Source organism: Denticeps clupeoides, chromosome 14 (assembly GCF_900700375.1).
Source record: "Denticeps clupeoides chromosome 14, fDenClu1.1, whole genome shotgun sequence".
NCBI classification, from domain to species: domain Eukaryota; kingdom Metazoa; phylum Chordata; class Actinopteri; order Clupeiformes; family Denticipitidae; genus Denticeps; species Denticeps clupeoides.
The window spans coordinates 17491464-17514176 of NC_041720.1; the positions used below are offsets into that span (position 1 = coordinate 17491464).

The following is a 22713-nucleotide window of genomic DNA, read 5'->3' on the forward strand; positions in this document are numbered from 1 at the left end:
ACAAGCCTTTTTATGTCTATGTTTTACTATTTTATCCAAACATGCTTACTCACAGGGGCACCACACTATGAGGAGAAAACATTTGGTCATCAAAACTGGACAAGAAGAAGGGAAGAAGACTTTTTTTCTTTGCTACCAGCCTAATAAGCCCTGTTTGTCAAAGTCAGTTCTCGCGTAGAAAAGACGGATTTGGCAACACAGCAGTGCGGTAATCTACGCGGAACGCGCGGCTGCAGGGCTGCGTCGCGTCGCCCGGCGGCATAAAATAAGACGGTGTGTGTGTGTTCAGAATCAAAACTGCTATTCCGCAAGCTCTGCAGCAAAAAGCGAAGTTTTTTAACACGTCATCCACTCCATTCAGACACCCGCACGGCCTTTTAAAGCCACTTACGCTTAAACGGGTCTGGCAAAATAATTGATTACACACATTTGTCGTCACACTGCATTCCAATACAGTAATGTGGCACTGATATCACGTAACCGTAATACAATGGATGATTTACACTGAAAGTGTTTTTTTTAAGTACGTGTGTACGGCACCGTTATGCTGAATCGCCGTCCCAAAAGCAAGGGTTGGAAATAAACTTTTTTTTTCCTTTAATGAAACCAGCGGCATCGGGGGGATGAATATGAATAGTTTTCTTTGCATTATCAGGAGTAATAAAATTTGCGTGGCCGTGTGAGAAGAGAACGTGACGCATGGCGTCGTGACGCGGACCCTCGCGCCCTGCTGCCACCCAGTGGCCAGACGTTAAACTGCGACATCTTGAAATCTGCGGACTCGTGTTCGGTCTTGTTCTCCATCATGCCGACATCCCCAGAACCTCAACAAAAATATGCGTTTTAAATGATTTATGTGGCAGAAAGCCGCTCAGTAATCCATCAAAACAACCCTAACCATGATCAATCATGTAACAATCATGTACAGTACAATTTAAAGGTTTCGGGCCATTTAGAAATGTCCTTGTTTTCCATAACGAAAACAGAAAAAAAAGAATACAAAATATTATTTGACCAAGTTAGCCCATTTTATTGCTTCTGTAAATCTGCTTCCAGCCATTCTAAAATAGAGAAAACCCATTTTAATTAATGAATGGAGCTTTAAAAGTGACAGACTTGGGTTAATAAACCGCATTCCACTGGAACTAATAATTGCTGGTTAAGTTCTTGTCTACACATATGCAGATGTTCCGTCAGTAGCAGACATTTCCAGCTACAACATGAACAGAACAACATCTAGATTTTTTTTCTTAAAGCACCTAAAATGGTTCCCATCCAAAAAAACAAACAAAAAAAACATTTCTAAATGACCTTCCAGTGATTAAATATTTGTAGGTCTAAGCATTGGTACAGGAGAACGTGGCAAGGATCTGTTCTCCAGGCCTCATTTGTGAAAAGTCATTCAATGTAGAATTTCCTATGGAACCTAGCCGAGCAACCAGGTTGGTTGATGGGGCCATAAATATAAATGTTTCAACCGAGGTACGGGAAAGCGAGGTGACCAGATGCGGAGGCCCATGCCCCCGGGGATACTGGGAATCGGAGTTCAGGGAAAACGGCTTTTAACAGCATAACAAGGCCCTAAACAAAAGCAATGACAGGACAAGGTAATTCGGCCAGATCTGGTAAAACAGACTTTATTCAAGATTAACCCTGATCCGCTCTGCCTGTGATGAGCTGTGAATCAGGATACTTCATTGATCCATGAAGAAAATTGCTTATGTAATTACTGGCACAACACACAAAAATAAGCAATATTGCGTAATGAGAAATCAGTGAAAATGTGATTTTAGAGAACTACATATGATGTTTCAATGTTTTAGTACCTGGTAAGAACATTAAATAGTATTGCAAATAGTAGGAAATAATGCACACAGTCTTTCATACAATGAATGTTAAACCTGAGATGAATAAATATTGCATGGATGGCTGGGTGTGTGGCTGAGAGATGAGTTGAAGGTGCTGCAGGTAAATCTGGGGTAAACAGTCACATTTGTCACATTAAAACACTGTCATGGCTGCCCACTGCTGACCAAGGTTGATGGTTTAAAGCAGAGGACACATTTCGTTGTGTCACCGTGTGCTGTGTTTCACAATGACAATCACTTCATTTTCACTTTCTTATATACACTACTCACAATAAGTTAGGGATATTGTGAGAGACATAGTGGATGTCATACATTCGGTGTTTGTTTCACTTCAGACATTTTTGGGATAGTATTGGGGTGAGTGACACACCTCATTCTGTGTTTTCCATGTAATGGTCTCATTGTGTACAGGTGCGCTTTAAATTGGGGCCAATACCAAGAAACACATTATCAATGTGACATCAATTTCAATGGTAGTCAGCTTTGCTGGAGAAGGCGAGGTGAGCGATAAGCTGAGGTCACCATGGTCCCCAGGGTTTACTTTGTTGGAGGAGGTGCCACTGTCTGGACAGGCATTACCAGTCAGCGCAAAACAGATTTGGTTATTGTACATGGCTCAGTCACTGCATGTTCTTAACTCAGAGACATCATAGAACCCATCATCATCCCCCAATTCCACCAGCCCAGCCCTGACTTTCTGTTCATAGATGATAATGCTCAACCACATCATGGCAGAATTGTCACAGCTCGATTTCAGTTGGTTGTCCCCTGACCTGAACCCCATAGAGCAGGTCTGGGACCAGTTGAAGCAGAGACTGAATGATCGTACCTGACGTACGACGAACGATCGTATGGGGTGGTAGTAGCCTAGTGGGTAACACACTCGCCTATGAACCAGAAGACCCAGGTTCAAATCCTGCTTACTACCATCGTGTCCCTGAGCAAGACACTTAACCCTAAGTCCCAGGGGGACTGTCCCTGTAAATACTGGATAAGGGCGTCTGATAAATGCCATAAATGTAAATGTACCCCACCCCCACGTGACCTGGCAGAACTGTGTGTAGCACTTGTGGAAGAGTGGAATGCATTGCCTCAACAACATTTATTTTTGTTATTTGGGGTTATCCCTGTTGTTGTCTAAATTTTGGGGGTAATAAATAGAATTAAACTAATTAAAATGCTGTATTTTTCTCACACATTATTAGTAACATAAAAGGGAACTTTTACTTATTAAAATTCAGAGCAAATAGGAAAAGCACTCATGTAAATAACAATTTCCCAAACTTAATGTGAGTGTTTGTGTGTATATATATTATTTCCGTAAGACACAGTCTGTATGGCGCGGTCAGGACACATTCCACTGCATGTTGCACGTGTACATCATGTATGTGACAAATAAAACCTAACCTAACCATGTACATTTGTAATTTGTATATAGTTTATTTATAATTTATATTTTTTCTTTCAAAGCCAAAATGTCACACAAAAATGTCACACAAAAAATCTAAACTATTATTTATTACATCTAAATATTTTATAATATTTATAACTGGACGTTTGGTTATAACTAAAGAAGCTTTTGTTATTCCAAAGTTCCACTTTGGATAATAAAGCCTTTATTAGTTTTGTCTGTGTTCTCAAGCTTCCTTGCACTGCCAACACGATACCCGGCCCCACATGACCTTACAGCACGTTATGTGAAATCATCAGAATCTGGGAGCAAACACATACAAGCAGTTTGATTCCAGTCGATGGTGTCTCTCAAGCACAACAGTCAAACATCAATATGCGACATAGTCTAAATCTTATACACATATAAATACAAAGATTACAGACATAACTACACACTTTAATGATAATTAATAATAATTAAGCAGGTGTTGTACCACTACGATACGCTAGGAGGCAGTAAAACGCCTCGTGTGAATTCGGCGCGGTTTTCTTCACCAGTTGCCAGGTACTTCTAATTGTTTCCAGCGCAATAACATTTCAATATATATTATTATCCTTGCAACATAATTTAGAGCAATGTAGACTAGTATCTAATTCAGCTCTATTAATTTATTTAATTAATCGGTCCTGTAGGTTATAAACAGGTGAGTGGAATGCTTTACCATCGTTGTCATATAAAGATTACTCTTTACTTTTTCTAATTTTATGGGGGTTTTGTGGCATTTGGTAGACGCCCTTATCCAGAGCGTGCTTTGCACATTGTGCTTTCAAGTTATCATCGATGAAGTGATCAGTTCTGGTTCATTAGGACCCCCAACTATGAATACAATCTTTTTATTCACACTGTTGTAGTTTCTATACAAATGTAAGACAATAAGAAGGTTACAAGTTAATCTAAATAATGAAATCTCCCTAAAATGTTGCTGACCCAAAGAATGTTGCTGCACGCATCACTTCAAGCACAAAGTAAGTCATCTTTTGTTTTAATGTCATAACAAATTCACAATTTGTTTGACACAAATGACTGCTGTTAGCGAATGTTGCCCAGATGATTAGCATCAGCTTTTCAACGCTGAGTGTCTGTAGCCTGTAGCACATCTGTTTTTCCACATTTTGCTATGTTACAGCCTTGATCCAAAATGGATTAAATGCATTTTTCCATCAGAATTCAACACACAACACTAACCCAATAATAACAACATGAAAAAAAGTTTGCTTGAGGTTTTGGCAAATGTTTTAAAAATAAAAAAACCTGAGAAATCACATGTACATAAGTATTCACAGCCTTTGCTCAGTACTTTGTCAATGTACCTTGGCAACAATTACAGCAAGTCTTTCTGAATATTACAAGCTTGGCACACTTATCCTTGGCCATTCCTCTTTGCAGCACCTCTGAAGGATGGGAAGCATTGGTGCAGCCATTTTAAGATCTCTCCAGAGATGTTCGAGAAAGTGAAGTGAAGTCATTGGGCCTGTCCGGGCGTTGGTCTCAGCTGTGAAATCAGGCGGTGTTATTAAAGTATCCGATAGAGCAGGCAGTGATGTGAAATTTGTTGACGTTTAGAACATGTTGAAAAGATAGAATGTTAGCATGTTATTGCTAGCATGCTAATATCAAAAACGGTCACAGGGTAAGGCAAAGATGCATCACTGTAACTTTGGTGACGTTCGGAGCATGTTTAAAAATTAGCATGCTAATGCTAGCATGCTAACATAAAAAAAACGCTAAGAGGGTGTGTCCAAGATGCGTCACGTTAAACTTGGTGATGTTTTGAGCATGTTTAAAAATAAGCATGTTAGCATGCTAATGGTAGCATGCTAACATCAAGAATGTAACAGGGCGTGGCCAAGATGCGTCATGTTAAATTTGGTGACGTTTGGACAATGTTGAAAAAATTTGCATGTTAGCTCAAGGCGTAGCATGTTATTGGCCGAAGGACAGGGCGTAACTAATAAAGTGGCCAAAGGACAAAGCGTCCCTAATAAAGTGGCCGAAATACAGGACGTCCCTAATAAAGTGGCAGAAGGACCGGGCATCCCTAATAAAGCGGCCGAAGGACAGGGTGTCTCTAATGAAGTGTCAGAAGGACAGTGCATCCCTAATAAACTGGCTGAAGGACTAGGGGTCTTAATAATGTGGTTGATTGGCATCCTAATGAAGCTGCTGGTTTGAGATTCCATTGAATCACAGTGCTGGCGCTGCTGCTGTATCAGTACCCCTTGTAGGACCCCTTTGCTGGCAATGACACAGTAGCAGTACCACTTAAAAGGGGCCCCATTTTACAAATGATACCAATTTCACTGTGTGCACTGTGTGCTGTGCTGCTGTGTATCACGTGTGACAATCACTTCACTTTCACTTTCACTTTCAATGCTAAAATTAGCATTCAATACATTTCAATGGGAAATGACCCTGTTTGAACGTTAATAGCTTGGCCACGCCCAGTCCGATCGCTTATAAAAGTAATAGCACACCTCGCACAATAAAGTAATTTTTGATATGTAGCATTTGTGATGTGTGCGTGCTTCGGTAGGACCCGCATTAAGTGCCGAAAAAAGTCCGAAATAATAATAAATATTTTTTTTTGCCCATTGGCACTTTTTGTTTTTTTTTTAAATTGTGGCTGATCCATAAATCAGACAGAGACAACCCATATGTAAAACCGTCGGTCTTGGTGAGATCTACGAGACAACATGAAAAACATTTTTGTATGTCAAACCATTTGGACACAAAGTCCAAAAAAGTCAAATTTTGTACTAGGATAATAAACGCGTTCCGAAAACGCTTTTTGGGGAATTGCGCGCAGATCGTAAATCTGACCGAGCCAAGCCATATGTCAAACTGTGCGGAACGAATAGTCATGTGTGTTCTGTGAACCATGTCATCGCAAAATTTTAAGAAACCAATTTTTTTCACATTTTTAATAGTTTTGTCACAAATTGTGGCCGTCCTGTGGTCCCCAACGAAGCAACCAATATGTCATTTCGTGCGGTGGGGTCAGGCCTTCGGCATGACCTTGTCGTTGTTTCTGTGCGTTTCTCGGTCTTAGTGTGGCAGCCACAAATGCAAGACATGGCCTTTTTTGCTTTTTTCCTTTTTTTCTAAGTTTTCCTGACAATTCTTGGTGGTAGCAACACATCCAATATGTCAGATTGTGTGCCTTCGGCCTCGCCTCGCCTCACGTGTCTCTAGCTTTTACGGCTGGTCACAGGGAGCTGAAAACCTCTTCCTCTGCACAATAGTAAACTGTACTTTTGACACTTTGAACCCGATTTGTGGGTGGGCTGTACGACCTACCAAAACAAACAATATGTCATCTCCGTTGTTCCTGTGCATTTCATGGTCTTTGCGTGGCAGCTTTCAGTGTAAGACATGTCCTTTTTTGCCTTTTTCCCAATTTTCCGGGCTAGCGCCTCAGGTCGCTAGCTTCAGCGGTTAGCCTCAGGGAGCCAAAAACGTGTTCCCAGCACAATAGTAAATGGTCTGTCATTCTGACAGGCCCAAATAATGCCAGATCACATGACTTCTGTGCATGAGATATACCAGTCCATGTCCATGTCTATTCACTTTCACTTACCAATTATTTTACTTGGAGATTCACAGCACTACTACTGAAAGTTGCCTTGGCTCATTTTCAGATGATTATCAAGTATCTGGAAGAGTTCCTGGATGTTGGGTACATAGCCTGACTGCAGTTTGGACCAAACGACAATATCTTGGAAACAAAAAGAAAGAGGGAAAAAGAAATAAATAAAAAAACATGTCAGTGGCACATGCTCAGTGGCACTTCAGTGGTACCTTGGCGGATCGGGATTTGAACCTGCAACCTTCTGATTACGGGGCCACTTCCTTAACCGCTGGGCCACCACTGCCCCGAAAAATCTCCTCCCACCAACATACTGCCTCAGAAATTGATTTTTTTTTTTTTTTTTTTAATTTCACTTGTTTATTTGATTGGTGCTTTCATTTTAGAGTACAATGAGATGTTGAACTTGTTGTATTAGCCTAGCAGGTAACACACTCGCCAGTGAACCAGAAGGCCGCGAAGTCCCAGGTTCAAACCCCACCTACTTGCCACCGTGACACTGAGCGTCTGTCCCTGTAACTGCTGATTGTAAGGCGCTCTTTACAATGGCGTCTGGTAAATGCCATAAAAAAACTGCTTTTGACCAGTAATGTACATGACATATAATGTCATATTGAATGTGCTGTTTGTATGTGTTTAATCATTCTGTACTTATTCATATTTCTGTCTTTTGTGATTTATCAAATTGCAAGTTCTTTTTCCCATCCACTCCATAATCACAGTTTTAGGTGAGACATGGAATTCAAAAGAATTCAAATGGAAAAAAATGAATTTCATAAGTGAGCAACTTACAGTGAGCAACAAAAGTTAGCAAAATGCACTAAATATTAAGTGCTAACAACTAATACTGGACAGATATCTCTTCATGCCTTGATTTATCAGCAGGCAGACAAATTAAAGGTCCCGTTTTTTTTTTGTTGTGCTTTTTTATCGGTCTTAGTTAGTCCCGATACTGTATCTTAAGTCTCTTTCTGAAATTCAGCCACTGCAGGATCATGTACAGGCTATGGGAACTCGTATTAATGTTAAATCATCTCATTAAGTGAAATTGTTAAAGCTAATTTAAAGCTCCCTCCAATTGGGTCCATATTGGCAACACCTGGTAAGCGATGCTCAGGAATGCTGCCCCCTGCTGGCCACTCAGGGCAAATACAGAACAGACAACACACCACACACAGGGTGGAGCGCACATGCATTTACAGTGAATTTAGTTGTAAATGACGGTGTAAAAGCAGACCAGAAGTGCTGCAGGGGCTGGAAAATCCACAGCGCAAAAGCCACAGAGAAGCTTGGGTCAGAACGGAATTCCAGTCTTTTATATGCTGGACAGGCTCCGTGAGCTAAATGAAGCTGCAGCCCGCTCAAAAATACAGTGTTTAAAAGTGAGAGAATAATCACTCATCAAGCAGATTGTTAACACACTAACACGGGAAGTTTAATCGGGAGGTTTAATGTCCAACCTGGTTATGAACTGTGAATGAACAATCTAGTTAGAACTTATAGTGTGCAATTATTTACCAAAATGTGTTGTCTAAAATATAAAGTTGTACTGTCACAGTCACACTCAGTTTTGGTTTCTTGATATTTTTAGAATTCTGAAATGCGTTTCAGTTGGGTTAAAATATGTTATGCAATTATTGATTGAAACGTAGAAATGCTGTGATATGAACCGGTGATCGTGCATATTTCATGACTAACCATAACTAACAAAGTTTTATATCTGTAACCAAACACTAAAGGAATATTCACAAAGGGCACTACTTTTAAACTGGCGGTATGGCGGTAAGTGTGGAACCTATCTGGTGTACAGAAATAAGCTAAAGACAAGATTACACTGTGCTCAAATGTCAGTCACGCTGAACATGAAATATTTCACAATGAGATTTTAATTGTGACATGGAACATTCAGGTCAACAGTTCTCCCATTTTCAAACAGTAAATCACCTGATTCCGCTGGAAAAGTGATAAATGAACCCACGTACTATCACAACCACACCCTTAAACTAACCACGAAAACACATTTTGCATAAGACTGGACTGATGGAGGTTGCTCTACTCTTGACAGCAGTGCAGACTTCAAGTCAAAACTTTACATTAACATTACATTATTACATTATATAAAAGATAGAAAATAACAAAAAAGCAGAAGCTGAAGCTGGTTGGGGGCTGGACAGATAATTTCCCGGAGCAGAGGAAGCTTGTATTTGTGGAAGGGACATCCAGCCCTCACCCACAGGTGACCTGTTTGCGTTGAAGGCCTTCATAACTCCACAAAACAGTAGCTCTGATCAGGAAACATCTTACCTGGGATTGGATAAAAAAACAAAAAAAAAAAAACAAACATAAATATAGTCCCTTCTCCTTCCAGAATATACGTACCATATTTTACAACCATTTTAATGACAAATTTAAATCAAATTAATATTTTTCCTGCAGTGTTCTCATTTTATTTCCATAGATCCTTACTAATATTACATGCTATAACGAGAAAGTGAAACACTGCAGCACAGCCCACAGTGACACGGTGAAATGTGTCCTCTGTATTTAAACATCACCCTTGGTGAGCAGTGGGCAGCCATGACAGGCGCCCGGGGAGCAGTGTGTGGGGATGGTGCTTTGCTCAGTGGCACCGTGGCAACTCGGGATTTGAACCGACAACCTTCTGATTAGCGGTCCGCTTCCATACCTGCTAGGCCACCACACCCCCTCTACATTATATAAAGCCCTATAGTGTTTATGTGTATAAAAAGACATTTGCTTGCTGCATTTTACACTGATAAACCACAGGCAGACAAGAACATGTATAATAATGCCAGATCACATGACTTCTGTGCATGAGATATACCATGTCCATTCACTTACCAATTATTTTACTTGGAGATTCACAGCACTACTACTGAAAGTTGCCTTGGCTCATTTTCAGATGATTATCAAGTATCTGGAAGAGTTCCTGGATGTTGGGTACATAGCCTGACTGCAGTTTGGACCAAACGACAATATCTTGGAAACAAAAAGAAAAGAGGGAAAAAGAAATAAATAAAAAAAAACATGTCAGTCTACCTGAAAGTAGCTTCTTGTATCCTCCCCCAACCAAATTGACCATTTCGCCCCACAACCATAAGGACACCAACTTTTTGGTAGTTGTGCCTACCATTTAAAGTGATCTCAAAAGCTCCAGTAGACAGAAAATGGGTCTCCAGCATGTTACTCAGGAAGAATGCCATCAAACAAGAGAAAATCTGAAACATAAAACACATTATAAGTGTGATATTCCAATACATACATTTTCCTATAACTGCAAGAAAACTTCCAAAGTCTAGTGGAGTCCAAAACTGGTGGTGGCCTAGCGGGTCACATGCTCATCTATGAACTCCCCAGAGTCCCAGGTTCAAATCCCACTTACTACCATTGTGGCCCTGAGAAAGACACTTGTCCCCTGTAACTACTGATTGCAGGTCACTCTGGATAAGGGCAACAAATCCAGATGAAAAGAGATAACTCAATATTATAAATCAAGGTTCTTACACATTTTTCAATGATTTTTTCAATGACTCTAAAGGCAGAAACATGCATGCTGTTAACTACATATGTACATACATCCGCAGTCCGAATCCTGTGTTCTTTGTGCACATAAACAACGTTTACAGATATGGATGCAGTACCTGTGTAATTTTATAGGGGCAGTGTTGTGAGATTCACACTCAACAGATACAGGTATTCATTCATTCATTCATATACATGGTTTGTGGCCTTGACACTGACCCCTGGTGGTAAGGAGTACACACTACAGTTAACAACACAGTACGGATGCAAGTAACGTTAACAACACAACTGTGTACGGATACACATACGTAGCACATACGAATAATTCTTTATTTGCACTTTTGCAGACCATCAGTACTACATAATACAGAAAAGGAAAAAGATTTTTAATCCAATGAAAATTTTTTTTTTTAATTTGAGAAGCAGGGAAGTAACGTCAAAACAAGGAAAAAATGCACTGAAGCATCACTCACCCATGATCATGTGACAAAGTGGTTCAAAATGTCAGTACAGAGTGTCCCATAACCACAGAGTAGTATTTCACAAAAAAACTCATCATTAACCTTTCGCTCTCCACTGCTCTGTCTGTTCGAATAATCTTATTTTCTACCACTGTGCACGGAAAAACTACAACTACAACCTACTGCTGAATTGATGAGTGATGAACATTTAGTTGACATTTACAGCATCCAGAGCGACTTATAATCAGCAGTTACAGGGACGCTCCCTCCAGAGACGCTCAGCAGTTACAGGGACGCTCCCTCCAGAGACGCTCAGCAGTTACAGGGACGGTCCCTCCGGACTCAGGGTTAAGTGGGGTTTGAACCTGGGTCCTCTGGTCCATAGGCGAGCGTGTGACCTACTAGGCTACTCCCACTAACCTGGACGTGGTTGGTTGGTCACGTACCTTGTTGTCCTGGGCCCATGACCACAGTCTTGGCGTCGCCATTCCAAACATCTGAAAAGGATTTTGTCCACTTACAACCAGGGCGATGATGAGAAGTTTGAAGTAGGAAACAAAGTTTGCCATGTACCTACAGGGGCAACGATGCAACACAACGCGACACGTTACACGCGGAAGTATAACAGTTAAACGAGAAAAACACATTCCCGCGGCAGGGCAAAGAAAACAACGGTCCCCGTCGATCCACCGACAGATCGTCCTTCGGTCCCTTCGTCACGGACACTCACTTGTTGAAGGTTTTGGGGGGGTAGTTGTCTCCTTCTATCCTGATGTCCGGGTACACCTGGCCGATGGCCCGGGAATACTCCTGGAACACCTTGCTGTAACCTCAGGATATGCTGGGGGAATGAAACAAAAGAGAGTATATAATAATTTATATCACTTACTTCAAAAACTAGAGAAAAAAAGCTGATTTTTTTGTGTTGCGGTAAACGCGTTTTGACGCCATAGCGTGGCACGCTGCGTGGAGGATTCTTGCTTCCCACGTAATCCAGAATGAATTCGTTAATTCGGTGACGCGTCAGTGGGCGACACTGCGGGGAAAATCGTTCCCCGGCGCGGCGCCTGTAACGGGAGACAACGTGCATGCGGTGCCGACCGCGGAGCCGCTTCTAAATCCGGACCGCCATCAAATATTCACGAGTCGTGATGGCCTCACGCTCGCATTTCGCGTACCAGTACTGGAACCGCAGCACGGGTCCGGCGTACATCTTGTGCTTGCTCGGCTTCGGCGGCTGGAGCTCGTCCAGCAGGCTCTCCGGCGCCACCTCGGCGGCCTGCTGCTGCTGCTGCTGCTGCTGCTGCTGCTGGTGCTGAGTCACGCCGCGACCGAGGTACACGTCCCGCAGCGTGACGGCGGAGAAGAAGAGCAGCGCCGTCAAGATGCCGGCCTGGCTGTATTCCGCCATGGCGGCGAGTAGCAGGCCGCTCCGTTCACGCCGCGCAGGCTGGAGAAGCGACGCCGCGCCAGCGACAGCGGCCGAACTCGGCTTCTTCGGCGGCGGGTGGCGGCTGCGGCGGGCGGCGTGCAGCGCAGTCGCGCCACCTACTGGACCGGGGAGAACAAATTCAGCTTTATTTCAAAAGAGTCGTTTTATAAGATAAGATAGTCCCACAAGTGGGAAATGTACATTGTCACGGTAGGAAGTGGGCAGTACAAGATAAAAAATAAAATAAAAAAACAATAGCACAGACAATATGTTGAGTGTAAAATACAAAAAAGTTCAATGTACAAATAAGCAAATTAATAGTCTTAAAATAGCTAAATAAAACCATGAATTGTTTTTAGACATATTGCACTTAAGTGAAGTGGAGATGGTGTACTGGATGTGTGGTCATCTGTTGGCGGTTGGCAGGAAAGACCTTCTGAACCTCTCCGTCCCACATCGTGGGTGCCACATCCTGCCACTGAAGGAGCTGCTCAGGGCTGACAGGGTCTCCTGCATGGGGTGGGAGATGTTGTCCACCATTCTCCTGGTCCAGAGGGCATCCTAGAACAGAGCCGGCCCTCCGGATCACCCTTATCCAGAGCGACTTACAACATGCTTTCATGTTACCATCAATGAAGTCATCAATGAAGTGAGCTGCCAGAAGATGAAAAGCCCTGCTTCTGGTGTCAACCAGGCAATGCCCTCCTTCATACAGTGGAAGGTGCCAAGCATAAATAAAAACCCGCCAGCATTTTCTGAATCCACTGAACCGGTCCTAATGGAGGCTGCAGTGCTGTATATTTATGCCACAAAGATGAAGCAGTCAGGTTTTAGCCACCAACACTCTATAGGCGTCTATAGGACAGTAGCCGTCACCGTTTCGACAATCAGGTGCGCGCTTTCTCCACTAGTCCCTCCCACACAGACATCGGAGCCCCCCCAAAAAGTTCCCATCCCTGCCCCTTGCCAGGCTCCCAGGCAACCGAGGAGGCAGGGTCTCCTGTTGCCCTCCGCCAACCTAGTGAATCTCACTCTTGCCCCTGTTAGATATGAAGTTAACACTCCTTCAAGTGCCTCAACATCCTACTTGTCGTTAATAAAAACAGTGACATTGTCGTGTGGGCTGAAACCTTAACGCTTGGGGACAGAGACACCCCTGGAAACCACAGACTATTACCACAGTACAAGCCAGGACAGCAGGCAGTACAGCAAGTTAGAAATATTACCGATACAATAGTTTAAATTTCCGATATCGTGCAAACAGGTGGAACAGGTAAAAAATAAGGTGGAGCGCGGGTGTCAAAATGAGTCCGCCAGGGGGTAGTGGACATTTAAATCAACTTGCCACAACGTTTGAACCCCACTTCTATTATTTATGTTCACTATGGCACAAATAAAGTAGCAACAAAAAAATATCACTCAGTTATAAAATACCGAGTTTTGTTAAAACCCCTTGGGCCTAATGACCCAGATCCTGGGGGCAGCGCAGAGGTGCTGCCATTTAAGTGGTTTAAACACCCACTGAACACATTTCCATTTAATGGGCAGAATCTCCAAAAAACTGAATCTGCATAAACGAAACACAATTCCAATCACTTCAGAGCAAAGAGAACAACTGTGAAATAAAGCTATAAGAAGCACTACTGGTCATGTTACATTAGCATCAAACGATGTAAATTACAAATAAGAACGACCAGTGCACAGCGGGGAGCGCTCTTTCTATTGAATTGTATTGATTGTTTTATGATGCAAAGCTTTTTTATTTTACTGTAACTTTCATTAAATAATTATTATATTATAATACCTAAAAAGGTTGTAATAGATGGAGTGATTAACTCCATATCAGGACTGGCTGCACCTGGAGACAAACCTGGGATCTATCAGAAGGGTGGTTATAAGGAACTTTGGAGCAGCCGGCTGGGACTGCGACATTTTTGTGGACCATACAACGTATGATTTATGTGTTTTCAGTTCTGGCAATCGCCACACGCCTGCGGTTTAGTTATTATTCTCGCCCTTTTTCCCCTGTTTTTTCGACCCTCGCGCCGGTTTGATTTGTGTTTGTTAATATGTCTCATTTCCCTGAATGTCCCACCTCTGCGCTTCCTTACCCCATCACCTCGCGGACGTGACACTCCAACAGTGACGAGTAAAGTTATATAAATGAGTTTGGGTCCTAATAAATGTCAAATGGCACATATGGTGCCAAAATGGACAGTTTGAAAAGTCCACTTAGATACTTGTCTTCTGACACAGGTTAAGCTTAAGATGATGTACCCTGGATCGATTGAGGTTTGCAGCTGCCACAGCTCCTTTCTAGATGCATAAATCACTCTGTGTAAAACTTTTAACCAGGGACCTCCAAATAGGACCCAGGTTTTATAATAATTACTCCAATGCATGAAATGATCACAGGTTCAAACCTGGACTAGCCATGTGCTGCACACCACTCACACACACACAAGGGTTGTACCATTCCCGAGCTGCAGCTCATTCAGTGTGGGAGATTACAACTCGTTATAAGCTGCTTTTCTCCCTCACGACCCTTGTCCTGCATTGTCAATGCTATGTGGCTTTTCTGTTCTGTGTGATTTGGCCAGCTTTTAATTTATTAAATTTACTGCTTGTTTTATGAAGCTGTGTAATACAGATCGTCTGGCCGACATCACCTGTCTGGAGCCAAATTTCATGAGTCATAATTAATAAATGTGATTCTAGTTTTGATGCTGAGAGTTTGTTTGTTTTGTTTGGAATACTACATATTATTGGATGAGTGAAATACAGACAATTAATCTCACAAGTGATCACAAGTGAATAATTGAAAAAGGCCCGATTTGGTCCCTGTCCAGTACAGAACATTTAAAATTCAAACGACAAAAGCCGGCCTGCGAAGACTGCTGTGATCTTATATAGTTTATATAGAATATTGGCACAGACCTTCTGAATACTGACTGTCACACTAAAATTGTGTGGAAAAGGCACATACAAATCGTAATCCATACACAGTAATTAATTCATACACTTATGTATTGTTAACCAAAAGAAGATCATGCCGACCTTCATCGTGTCTTTAAACCAAAGACACATATTTATAAGCTATAAAATTATGGACCTGTGCAAGCATGTCCAAAGTGTGGACCATGTGGTGATAAGAACATGAGTGGAATAGGTGAATTTGTGGAATTTGTGCACTGCTTTAGAATAAATGCATTTGTCAAAAAAAGCTTTTTCTTATGCATCGCCTGGCCTTTAGCATTAGAATACAGCGACAAGGTGAAATCTGTGCATTTCCTACATAACAATAGGTGGCACCTGCCATACATGAATCTGTATGTATTTCGTCATTCAATCTTCAACAGACTACACCATAATTTGAATCACAGCACACCAAACTTCTACAGACTTCCACCTCAGTGTCCTACCAGTGTCCCTTATGTCTCTCGTTTGTATTTGCATCCAATGGTTTATTTTATTTTTGCAATAACAGGTGAAATACATTCATAAACATTTTTGCTTTAAAAGGTGTTAAGGCTGTCTGGTACAAAATAATTGAATTTATTGTTTTAATCTTGAAAAAAAAAATCCATAAAAATTACAGAAAGCCACATGGCTTCTCAACTAAAACAACCTGAATGCTATTTTGGAGTGCTATTCAATGTAGGAGCCTGATTTAAATGAAATCCATGATGGAAGTAGCATTGTAAATGATCATGCACAGGTTAGTATGTAGTTCATTCTGAAACATCCAACAACATATTGTCACGTATGGATGACTGAAATATGGAAGATATTTACTTTCTGTTAAATTCGACTGCCTACATTGAATAAACTCTTAAATAGTATTACATGAAAACAAGAGCATAACAGAAATATCATATTGAATGGACAGATTTCTCTAGCACTGTTACTGTATTAACCATGCTTTTTATCCATTTTCCCTTTTACAGATGATGGGGAGGGTGGGTGATTGGTAGAAACAATAATTAAACATTTCATAATGCTTTAATTGTCTAAGGAAATGTATATAAAACAGTTAAATATGTCCTCATTGTTTGTCCTTGTTACATTGATCCCGGAAGCATGGGAATCATCAGGTAAGAAAAAGGTCTCTGTTAAAAAGTTTGTATGAGGTTTAAGCTGTTGTGGACAAAGGGTTGGGTAAAGGACAAACTTTTGAGAATAAAAAGCAGCACCATTTACACTCATTGAGTTAAAATGTCTTTTGCACCTATTTGTCCGATACAGTTCATAAGGTTTTCTGCCAGTCTGTCAGGTGTACAGCTGCACGAAGTAAACTAATGTTATTTCTAACAAAATGACCCCCTTTGACCGACTTTGGGTGAAAGACATGAAATGGTCGAGACCGGACTGGTAAAAACAAGTCCAGCCTTGAGACGACTCCTTAGCAAGTCTTGCAATTTAACTGCAATGATATTAAGTCAGCATAAAATACTAACATTTCCCTTGGAAATATGAGCAGGTACCTATTATCACTTGAGGTGCATAATAAAGCATTAAATGCATTATTGTTTATTGAAAAATGTAGAGACGTCTGTATTCTCATACAAATATTTGATATATTAAATCTGTGTTTTCATATTGACTATAGCAGAAGTATACTAATACTTTTTAAATGGATCAGATGGTGCAAAATATTTCAGGAAGGTAAATGTGACATTTTCCGGCCATCTTGGCTCCTTCAGATGTAACCTTATTCGATTTTCGGTCTAGATATTATTGCTTTGAGTGTGGCGTTTTAGGGAGGGGGGGGGGGTTGTTATAATTTTACACATAGGTTCTACATCAGACAAATCCACAGATGTGTATTATTTTCAATCTGAGAATATTTGACCGTTAACCGATAAATTGCTTGTTTTAAAACAGACCAAATTTCAACAAAGTGCGTCAACATGGCTACAAAAAAAACCTTCCACAAAAAAAGTGTCCTCAAGATTTCCTCAAGAGCCCTAAGGTGAAACACAGCTACCGCTGTTCAGCCAGGTATACATGAAGGCTGAAAGCCATCTTAAATCAATCAATAAAGGTTTTTTTTTTTGTTTCATTCATTCTACCGAAGCACCGAAGACCATGGCTGGTGAGATTTAGGAAATAACTGTATTTTCTGATGTGTAAAAAAGCAGCAAATGCTATACAAGTAGGCAATTCATATAGAATTATTTAGAGAAATGATAAAGAAAATAAATACTATTCTGCATTGTGAAATGTTCCGTTATAGATCGAGTAACTGTTATTGGTATAGTAATAATAAACCGTATGCGCTGAATATTGTTTTATGGATATAAACATGAAGCAGATGGTGAGATGCGGGGTGTGAAACAGTCTGTCGCTCAGAGCCGCGTTTGTGCCTCAGGAATATAGATCTCAATGCTGTCTGCGCGCTCGGAGGTGGAGCTCTGGCGGAATGAAGCTGCCCGCTTGGCTGCCATGAGCCGGCGCCGAGCCTCCTGCCGCTGCCGGTCCTGCAGGTCGAGGGAACGTTCACGAATCACAGCACCACGGCCTTTAGAGGCCCGCTTGGGTAGAGGTGGTGGCCATTTTGTGTCCTGAGAAAAAAAACACCAAAAAAAAAAAAAAAATTGTGTTACCTGTTTACTTGTAATTACATAATAGAGTAAACGAGCAGACTCGTAACAGAAGGGTTGGGTCCCATTGATCAGATCACTGTCCCCACGCACTGCTCCCCAGGCGCCTGTCATGGCTGCCCACTGCTCACTAAGGGTAATGGTTAAATGCAGAGGACACGTTTCGTTGTTGCACCGTGTGCTGTGCTTGCTCCAGGGGCAGTGGTGGCCTAGCGGTTAAGGAAGCGGCCCCGTAATCAGAAGGTTGCCGGTTCGAATCCCGATCCGCCAAGGTGCCACTGAGGTGCCACTGAGCAAAGCACCGTCCCCACACACTGCTCCCCGGGCGCCGGTCATGGCTGCCCACTGCTCACTCAGGTGATGGGTTAAATGCAGAGGACAAATTTCACTGTGTGCACTGTGTGCTGTGCTGCTGTGTATCACATGTGACAATCACTTCACTTTATTATCTTTATTGCTGTCTATCACAATGACAAACAACAGTTTGAGTTTGTCAAAGCAGCCATTACAGAATGTGACAATGGTCACAATCTATAATAGGAATGCATATTTTGTCATGCATTGGCTGTTCTGGTGGAACTATATCTCTGTTCTGTCACTGTTCCAGCCTGATTGATCCTTAATTGGTGTTACTATTAAAGCCCTGCTCCATTGTTGCTCATCTGCTATGTTAACCGGCTGTCTTATGAGCTGAGACAGTGCCTAGTTTGTGTTTTTGGCCACCATGCCTGTTTTGTGTATGTTATAATTGCCTATGCTCACGCCTCAACACAAAGGGGCACAATGTCTTTGTTTTATTTGTTTCTTTGCATTAAATGACATTGGACATGCCACATTTCTCCTGCTTTTGGCACGTCATTGGCACAGATGAAAAAAAGAAAAATTGTACCTTCTTTTCTGGGCTTTCAACAAGTCTCCAGTCATTGCCTCTGATTTGTTGTAATTCTTCAAATTTCGTGCTGACGTCCTCAATTGACAGCTGGAGGAGGTCCCAGAAGCCAGCCAGGTCTTGAGTGGTGGGTCTGGGCATTGCGCTGGGGTCCTGCAAGGACACGCAATTTTAAAACATTGCACCATGCTGTCTGCATGTTCATATTGGAACAGTTTTAAACACTTCCCCCGCAAATGCCTGAAGCTGCACGTGGAATTAAGTGTGTTGTGTTATTTAAACTGTGGTTATGATTTTCGTCCCATTGATGGTTTAAGTGATACGCTTTAAGAGATATGAGAAGCAGATGAGGACTTTTGCAGGAAGGTTGTTAGATGTTTATAATATTAAAAAACACATTTTTTAAGGTTAATTTAAAGTGCCTGTCATAATGTTGCGTAATAATTTTAAGAAAAATGCATGAGAAAAAATGAGTCCTGGGTGATTATAAAAGGACCTACAAAATTTTATGGACCAGCATAGTTACAATCAGGAAAGTTACTTATGAAAATGATTTTAGTAACTAAAAGTAATTTTTCTAACCAATTACTATTTCCATGGTTACAACTGCATAACCGTTACTGAAAATAATATGCGGCACATTACTGTAATTAAGCTGTTTTCATCTGACCAGTCACAGGAGCAGCAAAGCTTTTTTCTTTTCAAAAGTGATAATATTAACAATCCTTTATTAGTCCCACAATTTAAATTTTCAAATGATGATGCTTAGCTAATATTGAGTTAAACTTCATGGTCTGCCAACCAGACGCAGAGATGGATGGGCGTTTATACACACACACACACACACACACACAGGCACATTATGCCATGGAACTATATCCACGTCAGTAATGAGCAATTCAAATTTGATGAAGCTCCTCTCATCATCTCACGCTTCATCAAAATGAATGGCCAAGATCCTGGAAGTTGAAACATGAGCTCTGCTAAGGAAGGAGGAGGCGGAGCCACGACATCCACATTTTTGACATATTTGAACCTTTTAAGCTACTTTCCCAAGTAGTTCATAATGCTGTAACTCAGTTACTAACACTTTTAGAAAGTAGTAACTAGTAACTTATTACTTTCTAAAGTAATGTGCCCAACACTGTTCAGAATATAGAATAAATTGTTATTCATTGTATTACACAGCTGAGAACCTGAGAAAAAAAACATGAGGAAATTAACTAATAAAAAGTTTTTTTGTACACAGCAAGTGCAGTAACTGTATTGAAATGTTTAGGATACATACCAGATTTTGCTGACATAACCAGTAAAACTGCTGGAACTTTTGTGACATGAGAAGCTGTGCACTTCCCACTGCGCTCCGAATTTTTCCTAGAACTGAAAGAGAAAACCACAGTAACATCACAGGCACTGCGAGGCTAATGGGATGTTTCTATTGTCCAGCTCCTGCTTTAGAATATTGATTCAGGGAAAGCATACTGTAACCAATATCATCTAAATCTATCATGCAACAAAAATGGTAGGTTACTCAGATTACTGTGGCCTAAATGAAATTGAAATGTAAAAAATGCTGAACTGCACAAGGCACTGTAGCTTTAACCCTGTAAAGCCCACTTTTAACAATTCTAAAAAAAGGCTAGCAAATGTTTTTGTTTTTCTCAAAACCACATTTATATATTTAATGGGTCCTATTGTTTGTACTCATGATGCTATTGGATGGAAAAGGTGTTTATAGGTCTGGTCATCTTGCCGTGAACTTATTCTACTTGCAAACTTCGCATTGAGCTGATCTCTTGTTTTTGCACGCCTGGATTTGTCAAGAATTAAGTAAGTAAAATCTCTAAAATATTTTTTGTGTGTTTATTACAATGTCTAGAACATATACATATTTAGTTATTTTAGAAAACATTGATCAAATTTGATTTAGAGCTTATAATGTCTATGTTATAATTCTACAACATTGGGTCAGAGTGGTAGCCTGTTGCATTGTTTAGGGACAGGTGTGAATGGTCTTGAATATGAACCTGTTAGTGCTCTGGGGGGGATGCATGTGTCCCTTTTAGTATGATAAGACTATAATATGCCAATTAGACAGCATTGTTTGAATGTAGTGGAATTTTGATCAGCTTTTGCATTGAAATGGTTATACTTTGATGGATAATACTTAGCTCTCTACCCTGTCTATTCTTTGTTTATCGGCTACAATATAAGATCTATATGTATTATTCACATATTTAATTACATTTTTCCAAACCTTTTCAGTTTCAGAATGCCACCAATGCAGAAAGGTCATATATTCAGTGTGCAGGATGTGATTGCTGCAGTCCAAAATGGAGAGAGTGATTTTGAAATGGACTTGGATGACACTGATGCTGAGAAAACACTGATTTAGAGAATGAGGATGTAGGTGAAATGGACAAAGAAAACCACCAACCCATTGACTGCCAAGCTAATGATGCTGTGGACATCAAGCCCTAACCAAAAAAACACACAGTGCCTCGTGACAGGTTTTGTTGGTTGAAAAATGAGTTTATCAGTCCTAATACATATTTTTCTGGTTCAGAAATCACCAATGATGCCACCTCCCTCCTGACCCCACTGGAGTACTTCCAAAAGTTTGTGACGGAAGATATGATTGAGAAACACCAATAATAAGGAAATTGAGTCCGAATGTATTGGGAGACAGACACACGGTACACCCCTGTTTCTGATGTGATGTCCCAGAACAGATTCCAATCTCTGTTGACTTCATTACACTTTATAAACAATTTAACTGTGTCAGAGATGGAAAAGAAGGACAAACTCTGGAAACTCAGACCATGGCTAAATTCATTTAGGGAAAGATGCCTGCAGGTGGTACCTGAAGAACAACTCTGTGGATGAAATGATGATTCCTTTCAAGGGGAGTTTCAGTAACATCAAACACTGTGTAGCAAGTGCAATCTTCGTCTGTGCTTCTAAGATAGTCTTAGGGACTATCACTGCAAATAAACACAGACTTCATTCAAACCCCACTGAATGTGACCAAATAATTATTTCCAAATGTTTTTATTAATAAATGCTTATTCATAAAAATATGATTGTTATGTGATTATTACTTATGCTATATACTGCTATGGAGCTAAATAAGTGAACAACCCTGCAAATGAATGCTTAAATGTTCTGTATCCCAGTTCAGGCAAAGTGAGTACAAATACAGAAATTCTGCTCACAACTAGGCCCAACGTTGCAATATTACAACATTTCCCTAAAAACTTACTAGAAAATAAAAAATGTGAAAAATCTTCAATTCCTACCTCAGAGGCCTACTAAAACAATATCTGAGAGGTCAAAAAAAATTTTGCTCATTTTTTTCTATATTTATGTCTTACAGGGTTAATATAACAATTTCTGTGATCCCTGTAGCGTGTGGCAGTAAATGTTTTTCAGTACTGGCTAAAAAAAAGAAACAGTCTTGGATTAACTGGCAATATGTTAATGCATCTGATGCATCTTTAAACAGCAGCAATTAATTCTGTACGTTGGTCCCAACATCCTCCCAAAACATATTCGGGGTCTTCAGCTCTTGCAGTTTAAGGGGCGGGCAGCTGGTCAGCAGGCTGTGGCTGACGTGTCCTTGGTCCATTTTACATTAACACGCTTTCCGAATGGATCACAAATGGATCAATACCTGTTAAAGCTAACAGCCCTAGATTCAAAACTATTAGCTCTTGATTTTGTGTTCACAGCCCATGACTCTGGCAGTGGAAGTGAAAGTGAAGTGCTTGTCATTGTGAAAAACTGCAGCACAGCACACGGTGACACAACGAAATGTGTCCTCTGTATTTAACCATCACCCTTCGGGGAGCAGTGTGTGTGGACGGTGCTTCGCTCAG

General features: G+C 40.9%; 2 protein-coding genes across 4 annotated transcripts in view; both read right to left on the reverse strand.

The window, feature by feature from the left end:
- Positions 1-8774: 8774 nt before the first annotated feature.
- Positions 8775-12422, reverse strand: selenot2 (selenoprotein T, 2). Its single transcript, XM_028953008.1, has 6 exons — positions 12090-12422; positions 11642-11752; positions 11358-11484; positions 10059-10146; positions 9770-9907; positions 8775-9211 (listed from the first exon to the last, which is right to left on the reverse strand). The coding sequence occupies exons 1-5, from the start codon at positions 12320-12322 to the stop codon at positions 9801-9803; spliced, it is 666 nt and encodes a 221-aa protein (XP_028808841.1). The 5' UTR covers positions 12323-12422; the 3' UTR covers positions 8775-9211; positions 9770-9800.
- A 3364-nt stretch (positions 12423-15786) lies between these two features.
- dlgap2b (discs, large (Drosophila) homolog-associated protein 2b) overlaps positions 15787-22713 on the reverse strand; it is a 55409-nt gene continuing 48482 nt past the window's right edge. For 2 of the 3 annotated variants that reach the window (XM_029002283.1, XM_029002285.1), the window contains exons 10-12: positions 20124-20215; positions 18836-18988; positions 15880-17907 (exon numbers count right to left, since the gene is read on the reverse strand). In XM_029002283.1, coding sequence (XP_028858116.1) covers positions 17692-17907; positions 18836-18988; positions 20124-20215 — 461 coding nt within the window. In that variant the 3' untranslated portion in view covers positions 15880-17691. Of the gene's footprint in view, positions 17908-18835; positions 18989-20123; positions 20216-22713 lie in introns of all 3 variants that reach the window. The other variant, XM_029002284.1, reaches the window with a different exon arrangement.